General features: G+C 40.2%; 1 protein-coding gene and 1 pseudogene across 6 annotated transcripts in view; both read left to right on the top strand.

Annotated features, from left to right (window-relative positions):
* PARN (poly(A)-specific ribonuclease) overlaps positions 1–26,985 on the top strand; it is a 183,642-nt gene that overhangs the window by 133,928 nt on the left and 22,729 nt on the right. For 5 of the 6 annotated variants that reach the window (XM_064295616.1, XM_064295615.1, XM_064295618.1 and 2 more), the window contains one exon: positions 20,853–21,046. In XM_064295616.1, coding sequence (XP_064151686.1) covers positions 20,853–21,046 — 194 coding nt within the window. Of the gene's footprint in view, positions 1–4,693; positions 4,988–20,852; positions 21,047–26,985 lie in introns of those variants that run through there. The other variant, XM_023557327.2, reaches the window with a different exon arrangement.
* LOC111752705 (large ribosomal subunit protein eL30-like) lies at positions 21,053–26,226 on the top strand (annotated as a pseudogene).

The following is a 26,985-nucleotide window of genomic DNA, read 5'->3' as shown; positions in this document are numbered from 1 at the left end:
GCTGTTGATTTAAGGGGGCAGAGTTGTTCTGGCTGCGGTTTTTCTCGATTCTTACAGGATTGTGATAATAAATCTGAGTTTTGAGACTTTTTTCCTAACTTTTCACATAATTTCGGATAATACCAGAAATGATGAGTACCCTAATTCCTTTTGCTTTAGAGAATATAGACCACAGCTGTTCCAGTTAACCCTCATAAAACCCCCTTGAGGCAGACATCTTATTCCTGATTTAACCAGTTGCCATCAAATCATTTTCAACCCATGGCTACCCCGTGTGTGTCAGAGTAGAGCTGTGCTCTGTAGCATTTTCAATGGCCGTGCTTTTGGAAGCAGATAGCCAGGCCTGTCTTCTGAGGCACCTCTGGGTGGGGTTGAACTGCCAGCCTTTCAGTTAGCAACCAAGCACATTAACCATTTGCGCCACTCAGGGACTGTATTCCATTTTTAGGGGTGAGGAAACAAGGAAACAGCTCAGCAACACTGCCCGCCGGTTCAGTGAGACAGCCAGTATTAGAGCTGAGCTCTTCTGTGTCTTATCCCTTCCTCTTCTCACTATACCAGCTGGTCTCTGCCTGAGGGTCATGTTGTGTCTTCTTAATGAATTGTCCCTTCTCCATTGTGGAATAGTCTTCTATTTCTAGTAATAACCTTTCTTTTTGACACTTTTTTTGTCTGATATTAATATTAAAAAAAAACCAAACATGTTGCTGTCAAGTCAATTCTAACTCATAGCAACTCTATAGGGCAGAGTAGAACTGCCCCATAGGGTTTCCAAGGCTGTAATCTTTATGGAAGCAGACTGCCATATCTTTCTTCCATGGAACAGCTGAGGGATTCAAACTGCCAACCTTTGATTTAGCAGCTGAGTGCTTAACCGCTGCACACCAGGGTTCCTGATATTAATATAAAACCCATTGTCATCAAGTTGATTCCAACTCATAGCAACCTTGTAGGACAGGGTAGAACTGCCCCGTAGGGTTTCCAAGGAGCGGCTGGTGGAGTCCAACTGCCGACCTTTTGGTTAGCAGCCAGTTGTTTAACCATTGCGCCACCAAAACCAAACCCGTTGCTGTCGAGTCGATTCCAACTCATAGTGACCCTATAGGACAGAGCAGAACTGCCTCATAGAGTGCCTGGTGGATTTGAACTGCTGACTTTTGGTTAGCAGCTGTAGCACTTAGCCACTATACCACCACTGCGCCACCAGGGCTCAGTTATTAATATAGCCACTCTTATTTTCTTATGCTTAGTGTTTGCATAGTACATTTTTGTTCACTGTTTTCTGGAATTTTCTCTGTGTCTATAGTTAAAGTGTGTTTCTTGTAAACAGCTTGGAGCTGGGTCTTACTTTTTTATCCATCTGACAGTTCCTACCTTTTATATTTAATGTAATAAAGATGGATCTGTCTGTCAACCTGGAATTTGTTTTCTATTTATCTTGTTTGTTCTTTGTTCTTCTCTTCCTCTTTTTGTACCCTCTTTTGGGTGAATTCTTTTGAATGAATCCTGTATTATTTTGTATTTGCTGATTTTTTTTTTTTTAACCATTCCATTTTATCTCCTCTGTTGATTAGGCACTCTACTGCTAACCAAAAGTTTGGGGGTTTGAATCTGCCAGCCACTCCAGGGGAGAAAAGACCTGGCAGCCTGCTCCCTTAGTAAAGATTACAGGCTTGAAAACCCTATGAAGTAGTTCTACTCTGTCCTATAGGGTCGGTGTGACTCAAAAGCACACAATAACAACAACATTAACTTTTGCTGATACGTCTTTTTTTTTTTTTTTTAAATCATTGCTCTAAAGCAAGGGTCGGTAAACTATGGCCCACAGGCCAAATCTGGCCCACTACATGTTTTTATAAAGGTTTATTAGAACACAGCCACGCTCATTCGTTTACGTAGGGCTGTGGCGGCTTTTGGGTTACAACAGCAGATTTGAGTAGTTGAGACACAACTATATGGCCTGCAAGACTCTAAATGTTTACTGTCTGACGCTTTCCAGAAATAGTTTGCCGACTTCTGCTCTAGAGCTACACTGTTAATATGGTGGCCACTAGTCACGTGTGGCTATTGGACATGTGAAATGTGGTTAGGCTGAAGTGAGATGTGTTTTAAGTCTAAAATATACACCAAATTTTGAAGAATGTAAACTACCTCTTTAATGATTGTTTACATGTTGAAGTGGTAATATTTTGAATATATTGGGTTAAATAAAAATATAAAAATTAATTTCACCTGTTTCTTTTTCCTTTTTTTTTTAAATAGTATTTTATTGAGTTTTTGGGGAAAGTTTACACAGCAAGTTAGGTTTCCATACAAATTGTTGAGTAACATTAGTTGTATTTATCACAATCTGTCAACATGGCCTTTTTTTTTTTTAAACAGTTTCTGCATGTACAGTTGAGTGACATTGATCACATTCTTCAAGTTGTGCGGTCATCCTTACCCTCTTTTTCTGAATTGTTCACCATTGACATAAACTCACTGCCCCCTAAGGTTCCTATCTAATCTTTCCAGTTGCTGTTGTCAATTTGATCTCATAGATCTCAAAAGGGCATAATGCTCAAGGTAGATCTTCTTATACTGGTAACACTAAACTATTGTTTGCTTTTAAGACTTTAAGGGATATTTTTGGTTTAAGGTTTAAAGATTATGCAACACAATAGTTTCAGGGGTCATCTACCCTCCATGGCTTCAGTTTTTTTTTTTTAAGTGATAGCTACCAGAAAATTTTAAATTATGCATCTCCTTCACATTATATTTCTATCGGCCAGGTACTGTTCAAGAGATTAAAATATGAATCTTACATGTTTCACAATCTGTCTTCAGATAAAAATTATACTACCTTATGAGCAGCGTGAGATTCTTTTAAAACTTGATTTCCATTTACCATCCTCCTACCTTTTGCCTTATGTTTTACTTGTACTTATGTTGTATACCCCATAATATAATGTTGCTTTTTTCCATTTCTCCTTTTCTCCCTCCCTCTCTCTCCTCTTTTTTTTAAATAAACAGTTAATACTCTTTCAAAGAAAATAAGGGACTAAAATCAGAGGAGGATGCCATAGGTGTAAACATAAGGCTCAGGCATCCATAATTAGAAAAGTATGGTGAAGATTTTCGGCAGGCCTGGAGGTTGAGCAGGATCCCTGGTTAAGCGCTCGGCTGCTAACTGAAAGGTCAGCGGTTTGAACCAACCAAGTGCTCTACGGGAGAAAGATGTGGCAGTCTGCTTCTATAAAGATTTACAGCCTTGGAAACCCCTGGAGGCAGTTCTCCTCTGTCCTATAAGGTCACTGTGAGTTGGAGTCAACTTGAGGGCAGTGGATTTGGTTGTTAAGCAGAGCAGCTGTAGCTCTGTGACTCACTTCTGTTGGCTTTAGAGAATTGACTCCGAGACCTCAGTGGACAATCAAGATCAACAGCCCAAGGCTGATTCCTGTGAGGCAGAGGTTGTTGCCTTCACCCTCCAACCTTTTTACCAATTCTGACACCAACTGTCCATCCCACATGGCACTCTCTACTTCTCTGATGGGTTCCATAATTCATCGCAATGGCCACACAGAACTCAGAGACCATACTCACAGTTATGGGGTTTTTTAGGGAAGTAACAGATTACAATTCAGGTTCAAGAACACTCAGGATACGGTTCTTTGATCAGGACAGTCTCTTCTCAGCCGTGCCCACAGGCAGGTCTCTCTCTGGCCCTTGGCCCCTTAGCCTGGGCTCTGCCGTGCTTGAGCAAGTGTTACAAAGTTCTTTCAGCTCTGCGGATAAGTGCCCAGAGGAACTCCACTCTGCCAGTAAGCCTTGGCTGAAGGCACTTAGCCCTAGCTCCATGGGCCAGCAAAGCTAGCTCCGCTAAGTACCCAGAGGCATCTCACTCCGCCAGCAAGCCTTCTGCCCAAAGGTACTCAGCTTTCTTGCTCCATGGGCCAGTAGGCCCAATGCGCCGTCTCCTACCTCTGCTGCTGCTATTTCTCTGCTGCCGCTTCTCGCCTTCTCTCACTGTCGCCAGTGTTATAGCTCTCTCTCTTTCTCTCTCTCTGTCTCCTGGGTCAAGGAAGTTCTCAGTACAGTGATCCTGGGTCCAAAGGATGCACTCTGCTCCCATCTCTTCTTCTTGGTGGCTGTAAGGTCCCCTCTGTCCACCTCTGGGATGGCTCATTTTAAGCCTAGCAGGATGGCAAAACTGACCAAGCCCCTCGTTAAGGTTCCATATACCTTATTCCCATGGCCCCACCCCCACAAGGGTGCCATGCACCTTATTTAATTATTAGCAAGCTATCCAAGCTTGGTCCTACCCAGTCATTTGGTGGGAGTTACAAAGACTATAGCTTAGAGGGCCAGTTTAAGTAATTCATTGCACCGCACCTTCTCAGCCTTCTTCTAGTAAACAACTGGAAGATACTATTGATCACCATAAAGAAGAAGCAACACTCTGTAGCCGGTGCATGTGTGCTGCAACATTGCAATACCACCAACAACAAAAATAAAAAATTCTGCTGGTACAGAAGCTGTAACAGGAGAGAACAGCCTGTTAGTCCACTTTTGTTTGTATCTAGTTGTGGAAGGTCAAGTGTAAAGGTGAAAAATGAGTCTGGGGCCCCAAACCAAGTTTGTCATTGCACTGATAAGTGATTCCATGTTTAAGCGCTGTTTGAAGATTTGAGATGCTTCCTTTTCTTCGTTTCAGAATCTCTGAAGCAAAGATGTCATTTTCCTTCTGCTATATTGCTGGTCGTGTAGAAGCCAAACGCTTGCCAAATGGGAACGTTCTAGATCCTCCCTTTTGTGCCCCATTTTCCCAAATCAGCTGTGTGTTTTCAAACTTCCATTCCTCCATTCTGGGGTTCACAGCATATGCAGGAGTAAAATATAAGACAAAAGATAGGAGGATAAATGGAAATAGAGTGTTATAAGAATCTCATGCTGCTCATGAGGTAGTGTAATTTTTATTTGAAGATAGACTGTGATACATTTTTATATGTGGTACACTCCTCCAGAATTGTAAGTGCTGGGTGAATGGGTGTTTACTGTATAATCCTTTAAAATTTTCTGTATGTTTGAAGTTTTCATAATAAAATGTTAGGAAAATGAAATTGTATCTTCTGCAAACCTTTTTATCTTTCCAATAGTTAGGGCACTTTTGGTGGTTCTTGGTGATCTGCAGCCTCCAGACGTGCCTGAGTTAACAGATGGCTGCGTGGCTGGTGGCTTATCTTCCTACTGGTGAAGCTTCTGGAATGCCTCCCTCCTTACCATCCCAACCATCAGTACCATCCCGTAAATCTATTCTTGCTGCTTGTGCCTGCCATCTACTCTTCTCTCTTTCCCGCCACCTTTCCTGATGCTTTTCAAAGATTTGGACCCCTGCCACCGAAGACCCAGCTTAATACAGTCTTTAAAAACATGGCCCTTCCACCTTCACCCACCATAAGACAGGAAGGGAACAGAGAATGTGCCAGGCAGTATAACATGTCCTTTGTGGGTTTTTGTTTCCCTATTTAATTCTCACAATAACCTCTGAAATTTTTAAGAATGTTCCCCCACGCCCCCCCCCCACCCCCGCCGCTGCGCCCCTACCGCCCCCCAACACCGCCCTCTAGGAATTCTGAAATTTCACAGTAATGTGCTTGGTGATGTTTTCTGGGTGTTCCCTGTGGGCCCTTTCAGGCTGGAAAATTTATGTCCTTTATTTTGAGGAAAGTGTTGCATATTTTCTTAACAATTTTTTTTCTTCCATTTCCCTGTTCTTTCTGGAACTCCAGTAGTCAGATATCACATTCCTCGATTTATCCTCTGATGTTTTCGTCTGTGTCTGTTCAATTCTGTTGTCTTTCTCTGTCCATTTCTTAGACAATTCCCTGACTTCACCCTTCCAGCGCTTTCATTGATTTTTTTTCTTTTATCATTTTAATTTCTAAGAATCTTTTTTTGTCCTCATAATATTCCTGTTTAAAAACTACATACAGCTTTTCTTTACTGAGTGCGGACTCCTCTCCTTTCTCTATAACCATTGCCGTCAACTGACTCATAGTGACCCTATAGGACACAGTAGAACTGCTCCATAGGGTTTCCAAGGAGTGGCTGGTGGATTCGAATTGCTGACTTTTTGGTTGGCAGCTGACCTCTTAACCACTATGCCACCAGGGCTGCCCTGGTGAATATTACTTTTACAGTCAGTCCTCTTTGTATACAGTTCCGGTATGCATAGATTTCAGTTGCCAAGTTAGTTAAGTAACACCAGTCCCCTAATAATACAGTTTAAATTTCAGTTACCATAGTATCTTAACTGTGAGTAGTTGCATAAAGTACGAACTTTGCTGAAACTGCACACACACATCGCTAAGTTAAGAACAGCTACGCCTCGTGGTCAGTGACCAATCACATCACTTCTTTCAAAGTCTGTGACTGGTCACTGCGCCTCTGCTGTTCAGTTCATGCACAGACAACAGGTGTGTAGTTGTGTTACCATCTTGTCTCCCAGTGATAAGCCCACATGACATTTTGCAAAAATGGACAATCAAAAGAGGGAATTGGCTATCAAAGACGAAAGTGCAAGAAAGAAAAAGGTGAGAATGCTAGAAATTAAATTCAAATCACACATAAATGGAGTTGCAGAAGAAGTAGCTGACCGTGGGAATATTGACATTGCTGTCACTTGAGAAACTGTAGATGGGTAGCCAGAGGAACTCAGTTAAGGCAGACTCATCAACATAAATGAGAAAAATGTTGTGACAAAAGGAAGGTGGTGTCCCAGAAGAAGTGACACCAGCCGAACACTTCACATTAAAGGAACTTGTGGAGATACTTCATGATGTTGAAAGCAAAAGGATAAGATATTGGAAGCTGATCCATACTTAGAAAGCAGTATGCCAATTAACCAAGGCACAGAAAAGGTCTTGGTGTGTATCGTAAATTATATGACAAGCAGAAGGTAAGCACTGTTCAAACCACTCTAGACAAGAGTAGGTTGGTTGATAGTCTTAAACAAAAGTCCCTACTTTTTCAGACTTCCTTGGTTTTTTACCTAATGTCTTTTTCTGTCCCAGGTGTTCATTCCTAGTTCATTGAAACCTGTGACAGCCAGAACTCAATGGGACTGCCTTGTTTTTCCAGGTCTCACAAGTTTTCTGCCTTTGACAGGGTGCAGTCTTACCACTTTTCTGTCACTCTCTATTCGTGGGAAATATTTGAGTTTTCCTCCTCTGATAAGTTTCCACCTTACACAGGTTCCATCCAGCTTTCACAAGTTTTACTAGATAAAGAAATACAATTGATATTTGTATTTTGATCTTGTATCCTTGGACTTGGCTAAGTTCACTTATTCTAGTAGCATTTTGTAAATTCTTTGGAATTTTCTGTTTAGATGATCATCTGCAAATACAGGCAGTTTTATTTCTCTCCTTCCAATCTGTACGGATTTTCTTTCTTTCTCTTGCCGCCTTGCACTGGCTGAGGCCTCTAGCACAGTGTTGAATAGAGGTGGTGAGAGCCAACGTCTTTGCTGTGTTCCCTATCTTAGGGGTAAGTATTCAGTCTTTTACCATAAAGTGTGATGTTACCTATGAGGGTTCAGCTTTATTAAAGATTGATCTAATCTCCAACTTGGGGGATTTAAGCCTGACTGCTGGTGCTCTGGGTACTGATGGGTGAAAGGAAGCTGGAGGCTTGACTTCTCGGTATGGCAGGGACTGCTACATGTACTACGTTTGTTGTTGCTATTAGTTGCCACTGAGTAAGATTCCAGCCCATGTGGCCCCATGTGTACAGAGCGGAGCTGCTCCAAAGGGTTTTCAAGGCTGTGACCTTTCTGAAGCAGATTGCCAGGCCCATCTTCAGAGGCGCCTCTGGGTGGGTTTGAACAGCCAACCTTTTGGGCAGTAGTCAATTGCTTAACAGTTGATCACCCAGAGACTCAGAACCCAAAACCAAACCCATTGCCATCAAGTCATTTCTGGCTCATAGTGACCCCATAGGACCAGAGTAGAATTGCACCATAGGGTTTCCAAGGCTGTAATCTTTATAGAAGCAGACTGCCACATTTTTCTCCCACTGAGTGGCTGGTGGGTTTGAACCGTCAGCCTTTTGGTTAGCAGCCAAGCACTTAACTACTGCACCACCAGGGCTCCTTCCAGGGACTCTGCACCCACTTTGATCAGTCCATATTGTCCCACTCCCACTCTCCTCGGTATCTCAGAGTTCACGGACACCGTGGCAGGACCATTTTGTCAAGACAAACAACCTCTTGCCCTGCTCCTGCTGGCGTGGGGGAATGCTGGTCAGCTGGCTTCCCAGGTATAGGACTAGGGGTCATTGTATAGCCTGGCCCTCTGTTGATAAAAGCCCAGTCCTTGTCATCTGCTTGTTTCAGGTATCTGATACCTGTTGTTTGCTGGGACCTTGCAGAATTCTTCTGGGTGAATCAGCTTTTTGTAGAACACAGGTTTCCATTTCTCCTCTCCACTCAGTTCTTGGCACTCCTCCCTACTTTGTGTCTCCAGGGGGATGTCTCCAAAGAGAGCTGATACCTCTTACCCTCTGATGCTGCCTCTCTTCTCCTTGCCTTTGTAGGTGTCCTCTCTCTTCCTTTTCTGTTATTTTACTGAGTGTTTGGGAGAGAGCAGAGATAAATGTGTGTTCAATCAGTCCTGTTTAATTAACTTCTTGGGAAATTTTTAAAAGCAGTTTATTTTCTGAAATAGTTGAGCTTTTAGGAAGGAGGGAATTCAACAGGACTACCTTGTTTTCCCGGGTCTGATTGTTACTTGGTTGTTTTGGTTTTTTCCCCCATAGCCCCTATTACACTAATAATTTGATTAACAAATCCTTTCATCAGAGTCAGAGGTAAATTTTAGTGCAAAAGTCGATTTCATCCCCGTTGAGCCTCTGAAAATTTCTGAATTCAGCTCCAATAATAGTATGTCAAGTGTGGGTTCTTAATTTAGGAATTGGCTTTAGAGTAGCATCCATTCACGTTTGCCATTAATTAACTCTTCTATGTTGAATTAAAGTGAGTCAGCAATAGGAGATTGTTTAAAGTATTCAAATCAGGTTCTTTGCGAAGTATTTCTAATTGATTCCCACTAATTTTTTGTAATCCTGAATCAAATTCTCACAGCAAATAATCTACCAATAAGCTTTTGTCCTAGCGCGCGCACACACACACACACTCCTATTCTGTGGGAGATGCCCTTTGTTACTGGTTAGCTATCATACTGACATAAAACCTCTAGTGGTGCAGTGATTAAGTGCTTGGCAGCTAACTGAAAGGTCAGCGGTTCGAATCCACCAGCCACTCTGCAGGAGATAAATGTGGCAGTCTGCTTCTGTAAAGATAACAGCCTTGGAAACTCCTTAGGGCAGTTCTGCTCTGTCCTATAGGGTCACTATGAGTCGGAATCGACGGTAACGGGTTTGGTTTGGGGTATCACACAGACATACTTTATCGAATGTTAATATTGCTTTTCACGCTCAGATTCTTTATTAGACGTAGGAATCAGTTTATCAGCAATCACCAAGGGATTTGACTTCTGAATTGAGCGTAGGCTGACCAACATCCTCTCCTTATTCACCCAGATTATGCCCCAAAACACAGAAACAGTCATGCTGGTGGAATTTGAATTGGGCAAGAGAGTTTATGAATACAATAAAATGCATTTTTCTAGCTCCCACTTCCCCAGATTTTTCCAGTTTTGCTGTGTGAGGTAGTTTGCAGTGTGGCACTCCTTTCCCTTGGCTATATCTAGTAGGAAATGTGTTGTTATGAAGACAGACTGGATGTAAACCATATTAATATCATATATAACTCAGGATGAAATAAGCTATTTGGCCTTTGTCACTTGTCTTATTGCCTTTTGGGGGAAATGGTCATTTATTTCCTCTATTCCACAAACCTTGACAGAAAACTGTCTGCCAGACCCTGTGCCAAGTGCTGAGAACACCGTGGCCAACAAGGAGTTTAAGGTCCTGCTCTCACAGAACTCACATTCCAGGGGGAGAGAGAGATTGTAAGCAAGTAAGGAAATGTCTAAAAGGCACAGGCAGAGAAGACTAGTAGGAGGGATACAAATAAGGCAGAGGGATGAATGCTACACGGTAAGGGGCTGGAGGGCAGGGAAATCCTCTCCAAGGGGCTGCCTTTTCAGTTGAGACCTGAGCAATGAGGAGAATTAGATCTGGAAAGATGACGGGGGCGGGGGTGGGGGGCGGGCGGTGGCGCCTAGGAAGCAGTTCAGAGAACACTAAACCTGGAGTACAGTCTCTGGACCACCTAACCAGCTACATGTCCTGGAGGAAGTCACTTTATTCTTAGGATGACATTTTCTGACCTGTAAAATGGGAACGAAAACACTTGTTCTGCTTCCAGTGGTCATATGCAACTACCAAATGAGAACATCATAAACTGGCAGCCCTTTACAATGAAAGATGGCTATTATTTTATCCAGCGATATTAACCTCCCAGGCCAACGAAAGAACTTACTCTGCCTGTCTTTACTCTAAAGCTGCAGGAGTAAAGGCAGTGTCATGCTGGCATAAGTTAAGACAAATAGATCAATGAATAATAAAAAAAAAAAATAGAGTGCAGAAATACAACCACACGTATACAGACAGTTGATTCCCAGTGGTGTTTCTACGCAGGAATTCCTTCCTTGGGTTTCTAGCAAAATTTGCATGTTTTCCCAAATCCTAAGAAGAAGCAGTCGAGAAATCAGGAAAAGGGAGAGTATTGTCATTCTCCTGCAGGCCTTAAAGCTTAACAATCAACATAAGCATTCCTAGTTCAAAAGAATCTACTGACAAAAAATCAAAAAGCAGGAGCAGAGTCAGTGACATGTGTAGTCACAGATTAAGGCCAACATTTCCAGAAGTGCGACAGGAGCACTTTGGAGAGAAGGAGTGTCAGTCTGGGTTCTCTAGAGGAACAAAACCAGTAAAGCGTATATAGATACATGCAGAGAGAAATTTACTCCATGGAAATGGCTCACGCAGTTGTGGAGGCAGACAAGTCCCAAATCTGTGGGTCAGGCGGCAGGTTGAAGGCTTGTGCTGGCTCTGTGGTTGTAGGGGCTGGCAAATCTAAAATCTGCAGGTCAGGCGGCAGGCTTGAAGGCTTCTTGTGTCCCAAGAACTAGACGTCAAGCAACAAGAAGAGTGCAGGATCAAGACAGCGAGCTTTGCCAGAATACCTATTTATATACTGGAAGCAGGCCCCACCCTCAAGGAAACTCGCCTTTCAACTGATTGACTGCTCACATCAGATCACAAAATGGAAGACGATTACATAGTACTTGCCAAACCACTGAGAACCATAGCCTAGCCAAGTTGGCACATAGCCTTAACCATCACAGGGGTCACGATCAAATCAGTTAGCGCTGCTTGTCGCTGTCGCTGTGTTATAAGTGTATGTTTGTGGCCCCATCTGCTGCTAACAGTGAGCCATTCTTATAAATAAAATATATATTAATAAGTTTACTCACATTAGTACACTTTATACACATCCTGTGAGTCTTGTTCCAGAAAGTTTTAGAAGCAAAGTAAGTCCTTAAATTGACGGTTTTGAAACATGATTTTTGTGTAGTGCCATTAACCTTGCCGGTGTATCTGACTGTTAAATGTTATTTAAATAGAACCAATAACGTTCACTGGCATTTTCCAGTGTTTGAATATTTGCTGTAGGCTACAGTTCTTTGTAAATTCTTTTACAGAAGAAATGCAAAAAGAAGATGTGATTATCGCTATGGAATACTCCAACGTGAAATCACCTGATCTGAAATCTGAGTTAGGAAAAGCAGTGTCAATTTCAATGGCAAAACCAAAACCAGGGCAAGCAGACAAAATATTTTCATCACTGAAAATGGCAATTAACTTATATGAAGCAATATATAGGCTTAACACCCAACTTGAATTTGCTTCGGACACACTCTGGACAATTTGACCAGTGTCAAAAAACAACATAAAAGAAGTTCTACTGTCTCTGGAATATTTGTCACAGAATAAAGATTAGAACTCTAGAATGGGCAATACGTGCTTGTGTGTTTTAAAATTTTATTTAAAAATAACTTTAAAACATTAAAAATTTGATACCTTTCAATTTTTAAATGATATTTATTTGGCATCCATTCAGTGCTAATATTTTCTGTTACCAAATGTTTATATCAGGTATGGATTACCTTTATCTTATTTAAATATATAATCTTGTCACAACATATTGGTTCATAATAATAATAACCTATGCATTTATTATTTTATCTTACTTTATAGAACTAAATCCTGAAACTTTTAATACAGACCTATCACAGAAAAGTGATTCACTTTATGATTATGATAGCTTATTATTATTTAAAAGCATAATAAAATGCTATGAAAAATACAGAACAATTTATGATTCAGGAAATTTGATTGCTTATTCTCAAATCCCAAAGATGAGTAACTAGAAAAACTAAAATTTTCTGACAAAAGTGGTTTTAATCCAATAGACAAAGGATGATTTTGTCAACAAGTAGTGCTGAATAACCTTATACCAAAAGACAAACTTCCACTCTTACATCATACCAATTACAAAATGAATTTGAAATGAGTCATAGACCTAAATTTAAGAACTAAAACTACAGCAGTTTTAGAAGAAAAGATGGAAGAAAAATCTTAGTGACCTTAGGTTATGCAAAGATTTCTTAGATCTGACACCAAAAGCATGAACCATAGGGAAAAAATTTTTGATAAATTGGACTTACTCAAAATTAAATACTTTGTTCTTTGAAAGGTACTGTTAAGAAACTTTACAGAGAAACCACAGATTAGAAAAAAAAAAAACATGTATCTAATAAAGTACTTGTATCAAGAATATATAAAGACCTTTTAAAAAACCAAAAACCAAACCCGTTGCCATCAAGTAGATTCCAGCTCATAGCGACCGACCCTATAGGACAGAACTGTCCTATAGGGTTTCCAAGGAGCAGCTGGTGGATTTGAACTGTCAGCCTTTTGGTTAGCAGCCAAACTCTTAACCACTGCGCCACCAGCGTTTCCAGAATATTTAAAGACCTCTTAAAAAACCAAACTTGTTGCTGTCAAGTAGATTCCAACTCATAGCGACCCAATAGGACAGAGTAGAACTGTCCTGTAGGTTCTCCACGGCGCATCTGGTGGATTTGAACTGTCATCCTTTTGGTTAGCAGCCAAACTCTTAACCACTGTGCCACCAGGGCTCCAAAGACCTCTTAGGACTTGCTAATAAGAATTAAAATTTAATTCTTAATGTAACCCAGTTCGAAAATATATAGGCAAAAGATTTCAACAGACATTTCACCAAAGAAGATATGTAAATGGTCAATAAGTAATTTGGTAGTTTCCTGTAAAGTTAAACATACGTTGCAAATGGGTGTTTACGTATGACCCAGAAATCCCACTTCCAGGCATTTATCCTAGAGAAATGAAAACTTACATTCATATATAAGTTTTTACACCAATATTCATAGCAACATTATTTATAATAGCAAAAAATTAGAAGTAGCGAACGTCTATCAACTGGTAAATGAATAAATCAGTTGTGGTGTAGCTATACTATGAAACACTGCTCAGCAATAAAAGTTATCAAATAATACTTTCAGTAACGTGGATGGATCTCAAAGTATTATGCAAAGGGAAAGGAGTAAGATACAAAAGACTAACTACTGTATGATTCCATTCATACGAAATTCTAGAAAAGGCAAAACTAGGGACTATAAGCAGATCAATGGTTGACAGAAAGGGGATTGAGTGCAAAGTGTATCATAAGAGTCTTTCTAGGGAGAGGGGGCAGTTCTATATCTTGATTGTGGTAGGTGTGATAGAGTCGGCTCCCACTCACAGCAACCCTGTGTACAGCATCATGAAACACTGCTTGATCCTGCGCCATCCTCACCATCGTTGTTACGCTTGAGCCCATTGCTGAAGTCACTGTGTCAGTCCATCTTGTTGAGGGTCTTCCTTTTTTTCACTGACCTTCTACTCTACCAGGTATGATGTCCTTCTCCAGGGCGTGGTCCCTCCTGATAACATGTCCAAAGTACATGAGACAAAATCTCACTATCCTTGCTTCTGAGGAGCACTCTGGCTATACTTCTTCCAAGACAGACCTGTTTGTTCTTCTGGCAGTCCATGGTATATTCACTATTCTTCGCCGACACCATAATTCAATTGCATGAATTTTTCTTTGGTCTTCCTTATTCATTGTCCAGCTTTTGCATGCATGTGAAGTGATTGAAAATACCATGGCTTGGGTCAGGCTCACCTTAGTCCTCAAAGTGATATCTTTGGTTTTCACCACTTTAAAGAGATCTTTTGCAGCAGATTTGCCCAATGCAACAATTCTCAAAATTAACAAAACTGTACGCTTAAAATGAGTGAGTTTTATTGTAAGTAAATAATGCCATAATTAAAAATAAAGAGGGAAAATAATTTCATGTGGCAGCCAGATTTTCGTTACTGTTTTAACCGAAAAAGGTGTTTGTTGGAATTTTAAGTGTAGCCTTTCTGTTACCGAACATTTTTTCTACCAAAAAGAGGTTGTTAATGAAGAATCTGCACTGGTAGTTGTGTGGTTAACAGTAACTTAGAGCAAAATTCTAAATTGGACCAAACAGCCCAAGTGGCTTGTCATTTGCATCCCCCATATAAGTGCTAATCAAGGTTTAATGTTCAATGTTGATGTAACATTTTATTTCAATGGATTTAAATATGCTCTTCATAAAAAAAACAAAACCCAAACCCACTGCCCTCAAGTCGATTCTGACTCATAACGACCCTATAGGACAGAGTAGAACTGCCCCATAGAGTTTCCAAGGAGCACCTGGTAGATTCAAACTGCCAACTCTTTGGTATGTAGCTGTAGCACTTAACCACTACGCCACCAGGGTTTCCAGTGCTCTTCATGTTCATTATAAATTGCTCACTGTGTGCATTATAATTCTGCATGCAAAATGAACTCATATTGATGGGAGGTTGTTTGGCCTGACTCTTACTTTTTGACTTTTAAAATCAATCTACAAAAGAATAGCTTATCAACATGCATTTATTGAGGGTTTACACAAAACCACACCTGCACACACATACCTGCTGACCTTTTGGTTAGCAGCCAATCTCTTTACCGCTGTGCCGCCAGAGCTCCAACACATACCTTAAAAATGTATAAAGAATCAAATTTTTAAAGACAGTACTACATATGTCTGGTTCTCAATGCATAATAAAAACCTGTATTTTGATCCAAAATACAGTTAAGTTACATGGGATACAATCACAGCTTTTATTTTTCGTTAGAGAATAGTTGGGAAATTCTATGTTGGTGTGGGTATTACATAGACATCTGCAGACGTATGAAGTGTATTTCACACATCTGAGAGCTTTCTCAGTCAGGATGCCCAATAACCAATAATCCTTGGGAAGCAGAGGGTTTTTATTTGAGAGCAGAAAGTAACAGATTAGGAGCTAAGAATAAGTTGCAAATTAATTGAGAAAATGTTTATGGAAATGCATTGGAAACTTTAAAGTTATATAAAAATGGGAACCGTCCAGAGACAAAAACTACCTTCAGTTAAGGCCTGTGTATTTGGTAACAGGGTAAAGGTTCAGATTTTTTCCACATGAATATTCAGTTTTCCCAACACCATTTGTGGAAAAAAAATTTCCCTTTTTCCCGTTTTGGTTTATTTGATGTCTTTGTCCAAAAAAAATTATACGACTGTGTTAGTCTCTTTCTGTTCTGTTGCTTTAATTTATTTGTCTAACCTTAAGTCAGCACCACATTGTCTTTACCACTGTAGACTTTATAATAAGTCTTAAAGTCAGGTAGTATAAATCCTCCAATTTTGTTCTCCTTTTTCAAGATTGGACACCATAGGTCCTTTGTTTTTGCATTTAAATTATAGAATCAGCTTGTCCATTTCTACCCCAAAAAAAAGCCTGCTGGAATTTTGATTGGAATTGCATTATATATATAGATCAATTTGGGAAGAATTGGCATCTTAACAATATTGAGTCTCTTAATCCATGAGCATGGTATATCTAATTACCAAAAAAAAAAAAAATCCCTTGCCATCGAGTTGATTCTGACTCATAGTGATCTTATAGGACAGAGTAGAACTGCCCCATAGGGTTACTAAAGGAGTGGCTAGCGGATTCAAACTGCCAACCTCTTAGTTAGGAGCCCGTAGCTCTTAACCACTGTGCCACCAGAGCTCCGTATCTAATTAAGTTAATCAATTAATCTCAGTAGTATTTTGTAGTTTCCAGTGTAATGATCTTGTTAATATCTCTAAAAATTTATTCCCAAGGATTTAATGTTACTTCTTGATACTATTATAAACGTAATTTTTAATATTCATTTTCCAGTTAATTGCTGTGAACACAGGAATTTATTAATTTTTGTATATTGATACTGTGCCAGTATTTAATATACCTTGCTAAACTCACCTGTTGTTCTAGGACCTTTCTTGTAGATTCCTGAGGATTTTCTGTCTTGATGATCATGATGCCTGTGAATAATGACACTTCTACTTCTTCCTTTCCAATCTGTGTGCCTTATGTTTATGCTTCCTGCTGTAATACCCTAGCTTGAACTTCCTATTATGACTTTGACTATAGTGTTAAAAACAGATACCCTTGCAGTGTTATTAATCAGTCTTTTACTGGTAACTTACAATGTTAGCTGTAGAGTTTTTGTCTGTGCCCTTTTTTTTTTTTTATTAGGATGAGAAAGTTCTGTCCTGTTCTTACTTTGTTGAGAGTTTTTTACTAGGAGTGGATTTTGGATTTTGTCAGAAGCCTTTTGTGCAGCTAGTGCAGTGATCATGCGGTGTTTTTGTCTGTTAGTTGGTATGGTAAATTACCTTGATGAATTTTCAAATGTTAAACCGTTGTATTCCTGGCATAAACATCACTTAATCATGATGTATCCTTTGTATATATTACTAAGTACAGTTTACTAATATTTTGTTAAGTGTTTTTTAATCTATATTGACAGCATATTGGTCTATTATTTTCTTATTGAGTCTTTGTCTGGTTTTGATATCAGGAAAATAGTAGACTCATAAAATTATTTGGGAGGTGTTCCCTCCTCTCTTTCCAGAGTTTGTATGAGATTGTTGTTATTATTTCTTTCTTAAATGTTTGCTAGAATTCATCCGTGAAGCCATATGGGTGTGGAGTTTCTTGTGGTTTGAAGTTTTAAATTTATGAATTTAATGTTTTTGCTTGATCTAAGACTGTTTAATTTTTCTGTTTCTTCTTGGGACAGTGTGGTAGTTTGCCAGTGAATTTATTGATTTTATCTAAGTTGTCAAATTTATTAGCATGAAGTTTTTTATAATATTGTCTTACAGTCCTGAGTTTCCATTACTCTTCAACCTGAAGGACTTCCTTTAGCTTTTCTTGTAGTGTTGGATTTTACTCAGTCTCTTAGTTTTTTGTTTATCTAAGGAGGGAAAAATGTACTTGAAGGATATTTTCGTTGAATATAATTTTCAAGGTTGACAAGATTGTTTTTCTTCCAGTATTTTAAAAATGTTTTTCTGGCCTCTGTTATTTTGGTGAGAAGTTATCAGCTACTTGTATTATTGATCCCCTGTATGTATCTTTTTTTTCTAGCTGCTTTGAAGCTTTTCTCTTTATCTTTGGTATTTATCAGTTTGACTGTGATGTGCCAGTGTGTGGTTTTCTTTGTATTTATCTTACTCAGGAGTTTATTGAATATGTAAATTTATGTCTTTCATCAGGTTGGAAAAAATTTTGGCCATAATTCCTTCAGATATTATTTCTGCCCCCTTCTCTGTCTCCTCTTCTGGAATTTTAATTGCACATATGTTAAACCTCTTGAAGTTGTCCCACAGGTCCACTGATGCTCGGTTTATTTTATTTTATTTTAGCCTCGTTCTGTCTGTTTTTAAGATTGAATAATTTCTACTGTTCTGTCATTAAGTTTACTGACTCTATTTGTCATCTCAGTCTGCACTTGTATCCATTCAGTTGATTTTTTTCACACTGTATTTTTCAGCTCTAAAATTAATTTTTTTTTTTTTTTTTACGGTTTTTAATTTCTCTTCTGAAATCTCGTATTGGTTAATCAATTACAAGTATATTTCCCTTTACATTCTTCAGGATATAATACCTGCATTAAAACCCTTTTCTGCTAATTTCAAAATGTGGATGATCTTCATTGATTTTGTTTCTTGTAGACATAGGTTAAATATTCCTTTTTCTTCCTTTGCATGGTAATTTTGGATTGTACACCGGACATTGTGAATGATATATTCTAGAGATTCTAGATTCTGTTTTGTTCCTCAAGGAGTATTGATTTTTTTTTTCTCCCCAAGAAATTAACTTGTCTGAACTCAAAGTCTAAACTGTCTTTCCTATGTTGGGCAGTAGCCAAAATCTGGGTGCCACGCTTTTAACCTTAACTGGGCTGTTTGGAGTCTGCTCTGCACATGCATGGCTCAGGAATCAACCCAAGATTTGGCCAGAATTTATACACAGAATTTGTGGCTCCCTCTCTTTGCTCTCTCCTCTCTTGGATTTCTCCCTTTCACTTTCCAACCACTGTGGTCCCCTCAAGCTCTGTTCTCTTCAAGCCAGTGAGACCACCAGTTTCTGTTCTTGCTTTAGCCACCCAGTGCAACTCCAACTATATAAAAACAGGAAAGTCACCCATGTGGTTTCCTTCTTCCAAACATTGACTCCCCCATTCCCTACTCTTTACTCACCAGTTTGTGCCTAGCTTTGGTTGTTCTCCAGTATTTTCAAGTAGTTTGTTTAATATCTTGTCCAAAGTTTATAGTTGTTATCTATAGCAGGGTTGTTCCGGTAGGAGCTACTTAGCCATTACCAAAAATGGAACCCTTGGTTTTTTTTTCCTTTGATTTCCACATTTATTTTAACCCCTCCAACATTATTTCACAGATTATGGAATTTTCTGAATGATTAGAGTTGTTATTTGATTCCTTCATCTTGCAGATGATAAAACTGAGGCCTAAGTTTTTTTCCTGGCCCACATTTACCACAGTCAGGTATGGTTAGGGTCAGGATTACCTAGCTCTCTCTATGTAAAAAGAAAGGCTTCTCTGATTATTTGATGTTTCTTTATGTTTAGATTCAGATTATACAGTCTCAACCAGACTACTACTACATGAGTTATGGTGTATCCTTCTCAAGGGTTGCTATGAGTCAGAATCGACTCAATGGCAACATTTTTGTTTTGTTTTTTAATCTTTATAGGAGCCGACTGTCACGTTTTTCTCCCGTGAAGTGGGTGGTGGGTTCAAACTGCTGACCTCTTGGTTAGCAGCCAAGCACTTGACCACTGTACTTCCAGGGCTCCTACATTTACTTCTTAGGGAAGGCCTATAGGAGTATATTTGTGCTTTACTCTCCACCCCCTACCACACTGTTCCTTTCTCTGCTTGAATGGAATGTCTTTTTTTTTTTTTTAATGTTTTTCATGACTGGGGGTGATAATAAAAAATCCGTTTATGAGACCTATTTGGAGGTGACAGGACTCACACTGGCCATGTGGACTCCATTTTTATCAAGCCAGATTTTAGGGAACCTATTTTCTTAAGGAAAAATCAGGACACATGATGTGATTTGTTAATTCAACATCTCCAATCCTATAAAGACTTAAAAATGAAGCCAGGTTTAATTATAAATTTAGCAAGTCACCTTTTTTGAAAAGAAGAGAATTACATGAAAGTGGAACGTGCTTTCATGAGCAGTGTGACAGCAGACTGCCTCAAGAATCTGTCTGTTCTGCTGTGTGTCCACTGGGCTCTTAACCAGTCGTGAGGTAATAATGCTTTCTTTTGACTTAAAGTAATAAAACTATTATTTTGTTTTAAACCAGACACCTTGCTGTTGAGTCGATTCTGACTCATAGCAATCCTATAGGACAGAGTAGAACTGCCCCATAAGGTTTCCAAGGCTGTAATCTTTATGGAAGCAGATTGCCACATCTTTCTCCTGTGGAGCGGCTGGTGGGTTTGAGCCCCAACCTTTCAGTTAGCAGCCAGGCACTTAACCACTGCACCACTGGAGCACCTTCATTTTGTTATAGTAAACAAAAAAAAAAAATCACCGTTTGTGCCACCCAGGAACTCCTAGGTGTTTGTTGTAGTACCCGTTACCATCGAGTCAATTCTGACTCAATGACCCTATAGGACAGAGTAGAACTACTTCATAGAGTTTCCGAGGAGTGGCTGGTGGATTTGAACTGCCGACCTTTTGATTAGTAGCTGTAATTCTTAACCACTGCACCACCACCAGAAATGAGTTGATAAAACCAAAACCAAACCCATTGCCGTCAAGTCGATTCCGACTCATAGTGACCCTATAAGACAGAGTAGAACTGCCCCATGGGGTTTCCAAGGAGCAGCTGGTGGATTCGAACTGCCAACCTTTTGATTAGCAGCCGAGCTCTTAACCACTGAGCCACCAGGGCTCTGTTTGTTGTAGTAGCTCTAACAAAATAGAGGCCAGGACTTTCTTTCAAAATGTATTTTTAAGCACTAAGAGGAGCTTAGATTTGTATATATCTACACTAAAACACCTATAGGGTTGCTATGAGTCGGAATCGACTCGACAGGAATGGGTTAGGTTAGGGGTTATACTCAAGCACAATTTAGAACCTTCCTCTGAATAAACTTGTCATGGGTGAAACTTTTAGGCTTGGGTCCATAATAAGGTCTTTAACTTTGACACTTAGTTGCCAGTGTTGTCGATTGCTAGTTACGTGTTAATAGAATTAAGAGTATTAAAATATTTTTGTAGGCTAGTCTTCCTGTTACTCTTAACACCTTTATGTTGTTCCTCTTTTCATATTTCAGCTTTACAACTACCAGCACAGTAGGAAAGAGAAACCTGAGTCCCAGTCCAGAAGAATCTGGCTTGGAGGACAGAGTGTCAGGGGAGATTTCTGACGCTGAACTTGAGAAGACAGATTCCTGTGCAGAAACCCTCTCAGAGGGAAGGAAAAAGGCCAAGAAATTAAAAAGAATGAAGAAAGAGCTTTCTCCAGCAGGTCAGCATTGGAGCTTACTAAAGTTCTGGAGTTGCATATTCTTTAAATGCTCTAGAAACTCATATTTGGGGGAGAAATTATAACAAGGCATCAGTTGGTGGTAGTCGTCCACAGGACCAGATGTTTTTAGGATCTATTAACTGGAGCATATAAAGTTCGGCATGGAATCCCCAAGAGGCCCTGCTCTGGTAGAGTAAGGCCAGTAGGGAATGCCTCGTTAAAGATGGTTAGTCCATGTCCTGTCTTCTGTCTTATCTTTTCCACGGTAGAGGTTTTACTAATATGTTTAAATAGCCTTAATCTTAAAAATGTGAATTTAAATTTGCAAAGGTCTACTCCTACACATGTTATTTTCAGGAGCAGAGTTTTCACTGTGTTCCTAGCAAAACCCCAGGCAACCCGGATTTCCCTCATAAGTAGAATTACATAAGGACCAAAGGACACAGGAAGTTAACATGTGTTGAGGGCCCACTGTGTGCCAGCCACTGGAGTGGGAGCCTTTCTTTATTTCATTTAATTTTCACAGTAGCCCTAAGGCAGGGAATCATTGATGTTAATTGCTGCCAAGTCTACTCCAACTCCTGGCAACCTTATATATGAAAGAACAAAATGTCACCCAGTCCTACACCATCTTCATGATCTTAGATATGTTTAAGCCCATCGTTAAAGCTAGCGTGTCAGTCCATCTCACTGAGGGTTTCCCTCATTTTCGCTGACCCACCGCTTCACCAAACATGCTCTTCTCTAGCGATTGGTCTTTCCTAATGACACTTCCAAAGTTAGCAAGATGAAGTCTCGTCATCCTCGCTTCTAAGGAGCATTCTGGTTTAGGGGAGTTAATAATGTGGGTGCATGGCCTCAGAGCAGTTAAGAAGCACGTGCAGGTGCATGTAGCTAATAAGAAGCAGAGCTGAGAGGTGAACCCAGGCCTCTCTGAAACCAAATCCCACATCCTCTTCGTTACCCGGACATGCAGTGAAGGGTAAGCACATGACCTAGTCAGCCCTTCATGCACACACCCTGCGCAGGGCCTGAGCGCGAGGTGAGGAAGGCGCCTGTCCGTAAACATCTGTGAAAGGCCCATTCTCTGCTGCTGATGGAGAACTGACCATAACTTGATCAGGTGGCAATAAAGATGACAGCGATTATAGCTGCTGCTTACTGAGTGCTTGCTAAATATCCAGCAGAGCACTTAATGCTTAAAGACATGCTTTCATTTAAATCTTTGAAAAAGCCCTCATTGTCCATTTTACAGGTTAAGAAAACAAAGGCCTAAAGGGGTTACATGACTTGCCTAAGATTACAGGGCCCCTAAGTCTGTCCAACAAGAAAGTGGTTATTTTTAATCATGGATACATATTGTCTACTCAGGATAAGAACAACACTGACCTAGACAAGACTGTTATTCTCCTTAATCTCACATCTTGACTGTTGGCTCAGTTAGCAGAACTAAGGAACAAATCAAAGTAAGCAGTGGTACTTGATTCACACCCAAGCTAAGAATTCATTGTGTCTTCATTAATTCCCTTTTTGCATGTGGGCCCTTCTGGCTGTAGGGAGCTTTCTGAATTTCGTTGATATTAATGAAACCAAAGAAGCAGCAAAAATGTTGTATGTGTTTTTGATACATTATTAAACAACAACAACAAAAAAATCCCACCGCCATTGAGTTGGTTCCGACTCACATCTTTCTCCTCGAACTGCTGACCTTTCAGTTAGCAGCTGAGCTCTTTAACCACTGCAACCCCAGGGCTCCTTTGATATATTATGCTGAAGCTTAATTTTAACAGAAACTTAAACTCTTGTTTGAAGCCTTGGTTGTATATCTTAGCTGCTTCCTTGAATCTAAGTCTCTCCCTTTACTTGCCCTCCTCCCCTTCCCCTAAATTAAGTGGAGAAATTGTTGATCTGTGGTATACTTAGTCTTCATTTTTGATACCTTGTTAACACGGCCGCATTATACATGCTCAACAAACATTAAATATTAGATGTTAGCATGACTTTTAGAGATCAAGCTAAGCATGATTTGGGGGGAAAGGGAGAAATAGGGATTCCCTTCTTGTATACCCTTCCTTTGTATTTCATTCTTTTTTGAGTTTTGCAGTTTATTACTTATCAGGGACAAGCTTTTAGCTTTGTTTTTTTTTTTTTTCCTTCTGTGTCAGTGTAATCTTAAATATATTAAAATTAAATGCCTAGCAATAAAAAAAAAAAGTTTGCCATCAAGTCGATTCCAACTCATAGCAACCATACATATAGGACAGAGTAGAACTGTCCCATAGGGTTTCTAAGGCTGTAACCTTTATGGAAGCAGACGGCCACATCTTTCTCCTGAGGAGTGGCTGATGGATTTGAACTGCCGACTTTTTGGTTAGCAGCAGAGAGTTTAACCACTGTGCCACCAGGGCCCCTTAAATACCAGTCATAGATGGAAGGTAATAGATTCCGTTAACCCGGTTTGTTTTAAGCATTTAATCCTATTAGTATCAGCAGAATGTAGGTCAAGGTATCAATATCAGGTGCTGAACACGTGGAATCAACCAATTTAGATTGCCCAGGTACTCTAAAAGGTACCAAGTTCAAACCCTGTGAAGGGTACTCAGTGTACCAGGAACTGTGAGGGTGTACCCAGTGTTCCCAGGAACTGTGTTAAAGTGTTTGGTGCAGTATGGGAGAGTCCATCTTATGGAAAAGGTTCTAAGACGCTGGATCTGAGTACAAAGAGCGCATTGATAGGTCCGGTTCTCTAAGGCTGGGTGCCTGGCATGGTCAGTGAGGGCCTAAAAGACAAAGACAACACCCTACCTGGGAGACTTCCCTGTGTTTCCAAGGAGGAAGTAGCAAAAACTCCAAAAAAAAAAAAAAAAAAAATTCATTGCTGTCAAGTTGATTCCAACTCACGGCAACCCTGTGTGTTACAGAGTAGAACTGCTCCATGAGGTGTTCCTGGCTGCAGTCTTTAGAGAATCAGATCACCAGGCCTTTCTTCCATGGCGCCACTGGGTGGGTTCAGACCACCAAACTTTCGGTTAGTAGTCGAGCACAAACCATTTGCTCCACCCATAGACCTAGGGAAAACGAGGCCCATGGAATATCATGGATTGTAGCAATCCTGGGACAATGGTGCTTAATACATCCCACATAAAACAGTGTCATTTTTTTTGGTTATGTATTTTGTTATCTAAGTTATGCTGAGTTAAGGACTAGATCCTTTCCCAGATAACAAAATGACCTAAATAAACAGCAAAGGAAAGTACTGTTTATTGAGTTTATACTATATACCCGACATTGTACTAGGAACCTGTTCTATTGTCTTTTCCAGTTGTCATCTATTCCAACTCAGGCAAACCATGTCAGCTCCATAGTATTTCTAATGGCTGATTTTTTGGTCTTGTCTAACCTTTATAAAAAAACCCAGTCAGGCCTTTGTCCCTCCCCGGCCATCTTGGTGGCTGCTGTTGTTTGGGGGCCGTCCCACACTTAAAGCAGGAAGATAATGGCTACAAAGAAGACAAAATCAAGTTGCTGGAGTCAACCAACTCTAGGCTCTAAATTGTTATGAAAAGTGAAAAATACATGCTGGGTACAAGCAGACTCTGAAGATGATGAGGCAAGGCAAAGACAAACTGGGCATCTTCGTCAGCAACTGCCCCGCCTTGTGGAAATCCAAAATAGAGTACTCCGCCATGTTGGCCAAAACATTACTACAGTGGTGGTGACATTGAACTGGTCACAGCGTGTGGAGAATGCTACAGAGTATGCACACTGGCTGTCATTGATCCTGGTGATTCCCGCGTCATTACAAGTATGCCAGAACAGACTGGTGAAAAATAAATCATGTAGCTTTTTTCTTTAATGAAACTGGCCAGAGCTTGTTTAAAAAAAGAAAAAAAAAAAAAAAGAAGTCAGGTGTAGATATCATTATTTCTACTTCATAGAGAGGAAACTGAGACTCAAAAGAGGTAGGCAGCAAAGTATATGGCTGGTGTGGGGCAGGGGGCTGTCTGACCCCATAGGTCATCCATTGCACCACTCTGCCCTTGTGCGAAATGCATCCAGACTTTAGAGGAAGCAGAGCGTTCTTTAGGAGGTGAATATTTTGTGCAGCTTTTGTAGAGCAGAAACAAATACCAGGCTGGACTTTCAGAAACTTAAAGTCACGTGATAAAAATCCAAGCAGCTGCTTCTCTCTGGGGCTTCTGTTTATTTTATGTACATGTTATATACTCAGTAAATATTTTTATTCAGTGTTGTTTCTTTCCTGTTTTTAGGAGGCAATTGCATGGTCTGTAAGTCCCCTCTTTTTATATTAATTACAATCAGTGTTGTTTCATAATGCTATCTGCTTTTTCTCTGAGGAATTCAGTGTACAGTTCTCAGTTGCTCCATAAAGGAAAACAGTTCCACAAGCCATTTTGTGCTTGAATATACTCACTCTAGAAAATGTCAGTTTCCCAGACCATGTATAATGGACGAGTCTCCACAGCACACTCACTCTTGCTGAGTATGGTGAATAGTGTTTTGGAGGCCTGGAGAAATCCCAGCCTCGGCCTCATCCTCTGCCTTTGCCAGGAAATCACAGGGCCAGTAGGGAGTGGCCTGATGCTGACCAGGCTGACCATCCTCACAGTACCACTTGGACAGTTCACTGGCCGGATTGCCCATCAGCACCCCTGTTAGAAGCGTTTACCATGGAGTGCCAGAGGAAGGTCTATTGACCATTCGTGGTTATTTTTTGTCATGTAAATAGAGACGCTGTTCTAAGTCTTTCCCCCCTTACGTTTAAAACACATCAGACCTTTAAATGTTTGCCAAGAACCATGAGTTTTATTGGCGTCTTGAATAATCTGCTGAACTTTTCAATCTTAAACCCTTGGGGGTCACAGTATAAAAATCTGGAATCTACTTAGAGAAGCAGTCTCCTGGTGCAATTACAGGTTTCATTAGAGTCCAAACAAGATCTACAGTTGCTCCTGTCGGCCACCCGGGAGACCGGGCTAAGGAAGCCCAGCCGCCTCCCGAGGAGCCTTTTACTGGCTGTATTCGGGGCTTAAACGTGGCAAATGACATGTGTGCAGTGCTTGCCAGGCGCATGCTAAAACGCATATTTGTGCCTCCCCTGTTCTCCTGGCAACTCTCCAGGACCTCCCACAGACCCTCTAGGGGGAGATCGGCCTTTTTTTTTTTTTTTTTTTTGGTGAAAATACACACAGCAGAACATACACCCATTCATCAGTTTCTACATGTCCAATTCAATAACATTGATTACATTCTTCACGTCATGCCACCGCTCACACTGTCTCTGTCCACATTGTTTCACCACCATTGACTTAGACTCGCTACCCCCTAAACTTCTCGTCTGTGCTTTAGAATCACCGTTGACAATATGACCTTATATAGATAACTCTGCAAAAGAGCACGGTGCTCACATTGAACATTCTTTACTTATTTTGCTAAACAGTTGTTTACTTCAAAGATGACTTCAGGGGATATTTCGGTTCATGGTTTGAAGATTTGAGTTCTGTCTCTTTCTTTGGGGAACCTGCCCCACTACCATGCCCTTTTGAGCTCTTAGAGTTAAAAACTTTTGTATGGTACCCAAAAGGGTCTCACTTTATTCTGAATGCCACTCTGTAGAAAATGATATGACAGCAAATTTTAGTTTGCTGTATAGTTTTTTAATTTTGTTTGGATTCACCTGGGGGGAAGAGACAGCTATCTCTTCAGGTTTCTCCCTTTCTACTCTAGTTAGTTGAAAGAGTAAGTAGAACCAATCACTTCTTGTGTTTATTTCTTCAAAGGGTGGATTTTTAAAAAATTTATTTTGTTAATAAAAATAACATGTTCACTATGAAAATTTATAAAATGGAGGAAAATATAAGGAAAATTCCCATAATCCTAACACTTAATACTCTTGCCTGCTAACCAAAAGGTCAGCA

This window comes from Loxodonta africana, chromosome 12 (assembly GCF_030014295.1).
Source record: "Loxodonta africana isolate mLoxAfr1 chromosome 12, mLoxAfr1.hap2, whole genome shotgun sequence".
In the NCBI taxonomy this organism is placed as follows: Eukaryota; Metazoa; Chordata; class Mammalia; order Proboscidea; family Elephantidae; genus Loxodonta; species Loxodonta africana.
Note: the sequence above shows the minus strand (reverse complement) of the source record. Positions and strands in the feature narration are given on the sequence as shown.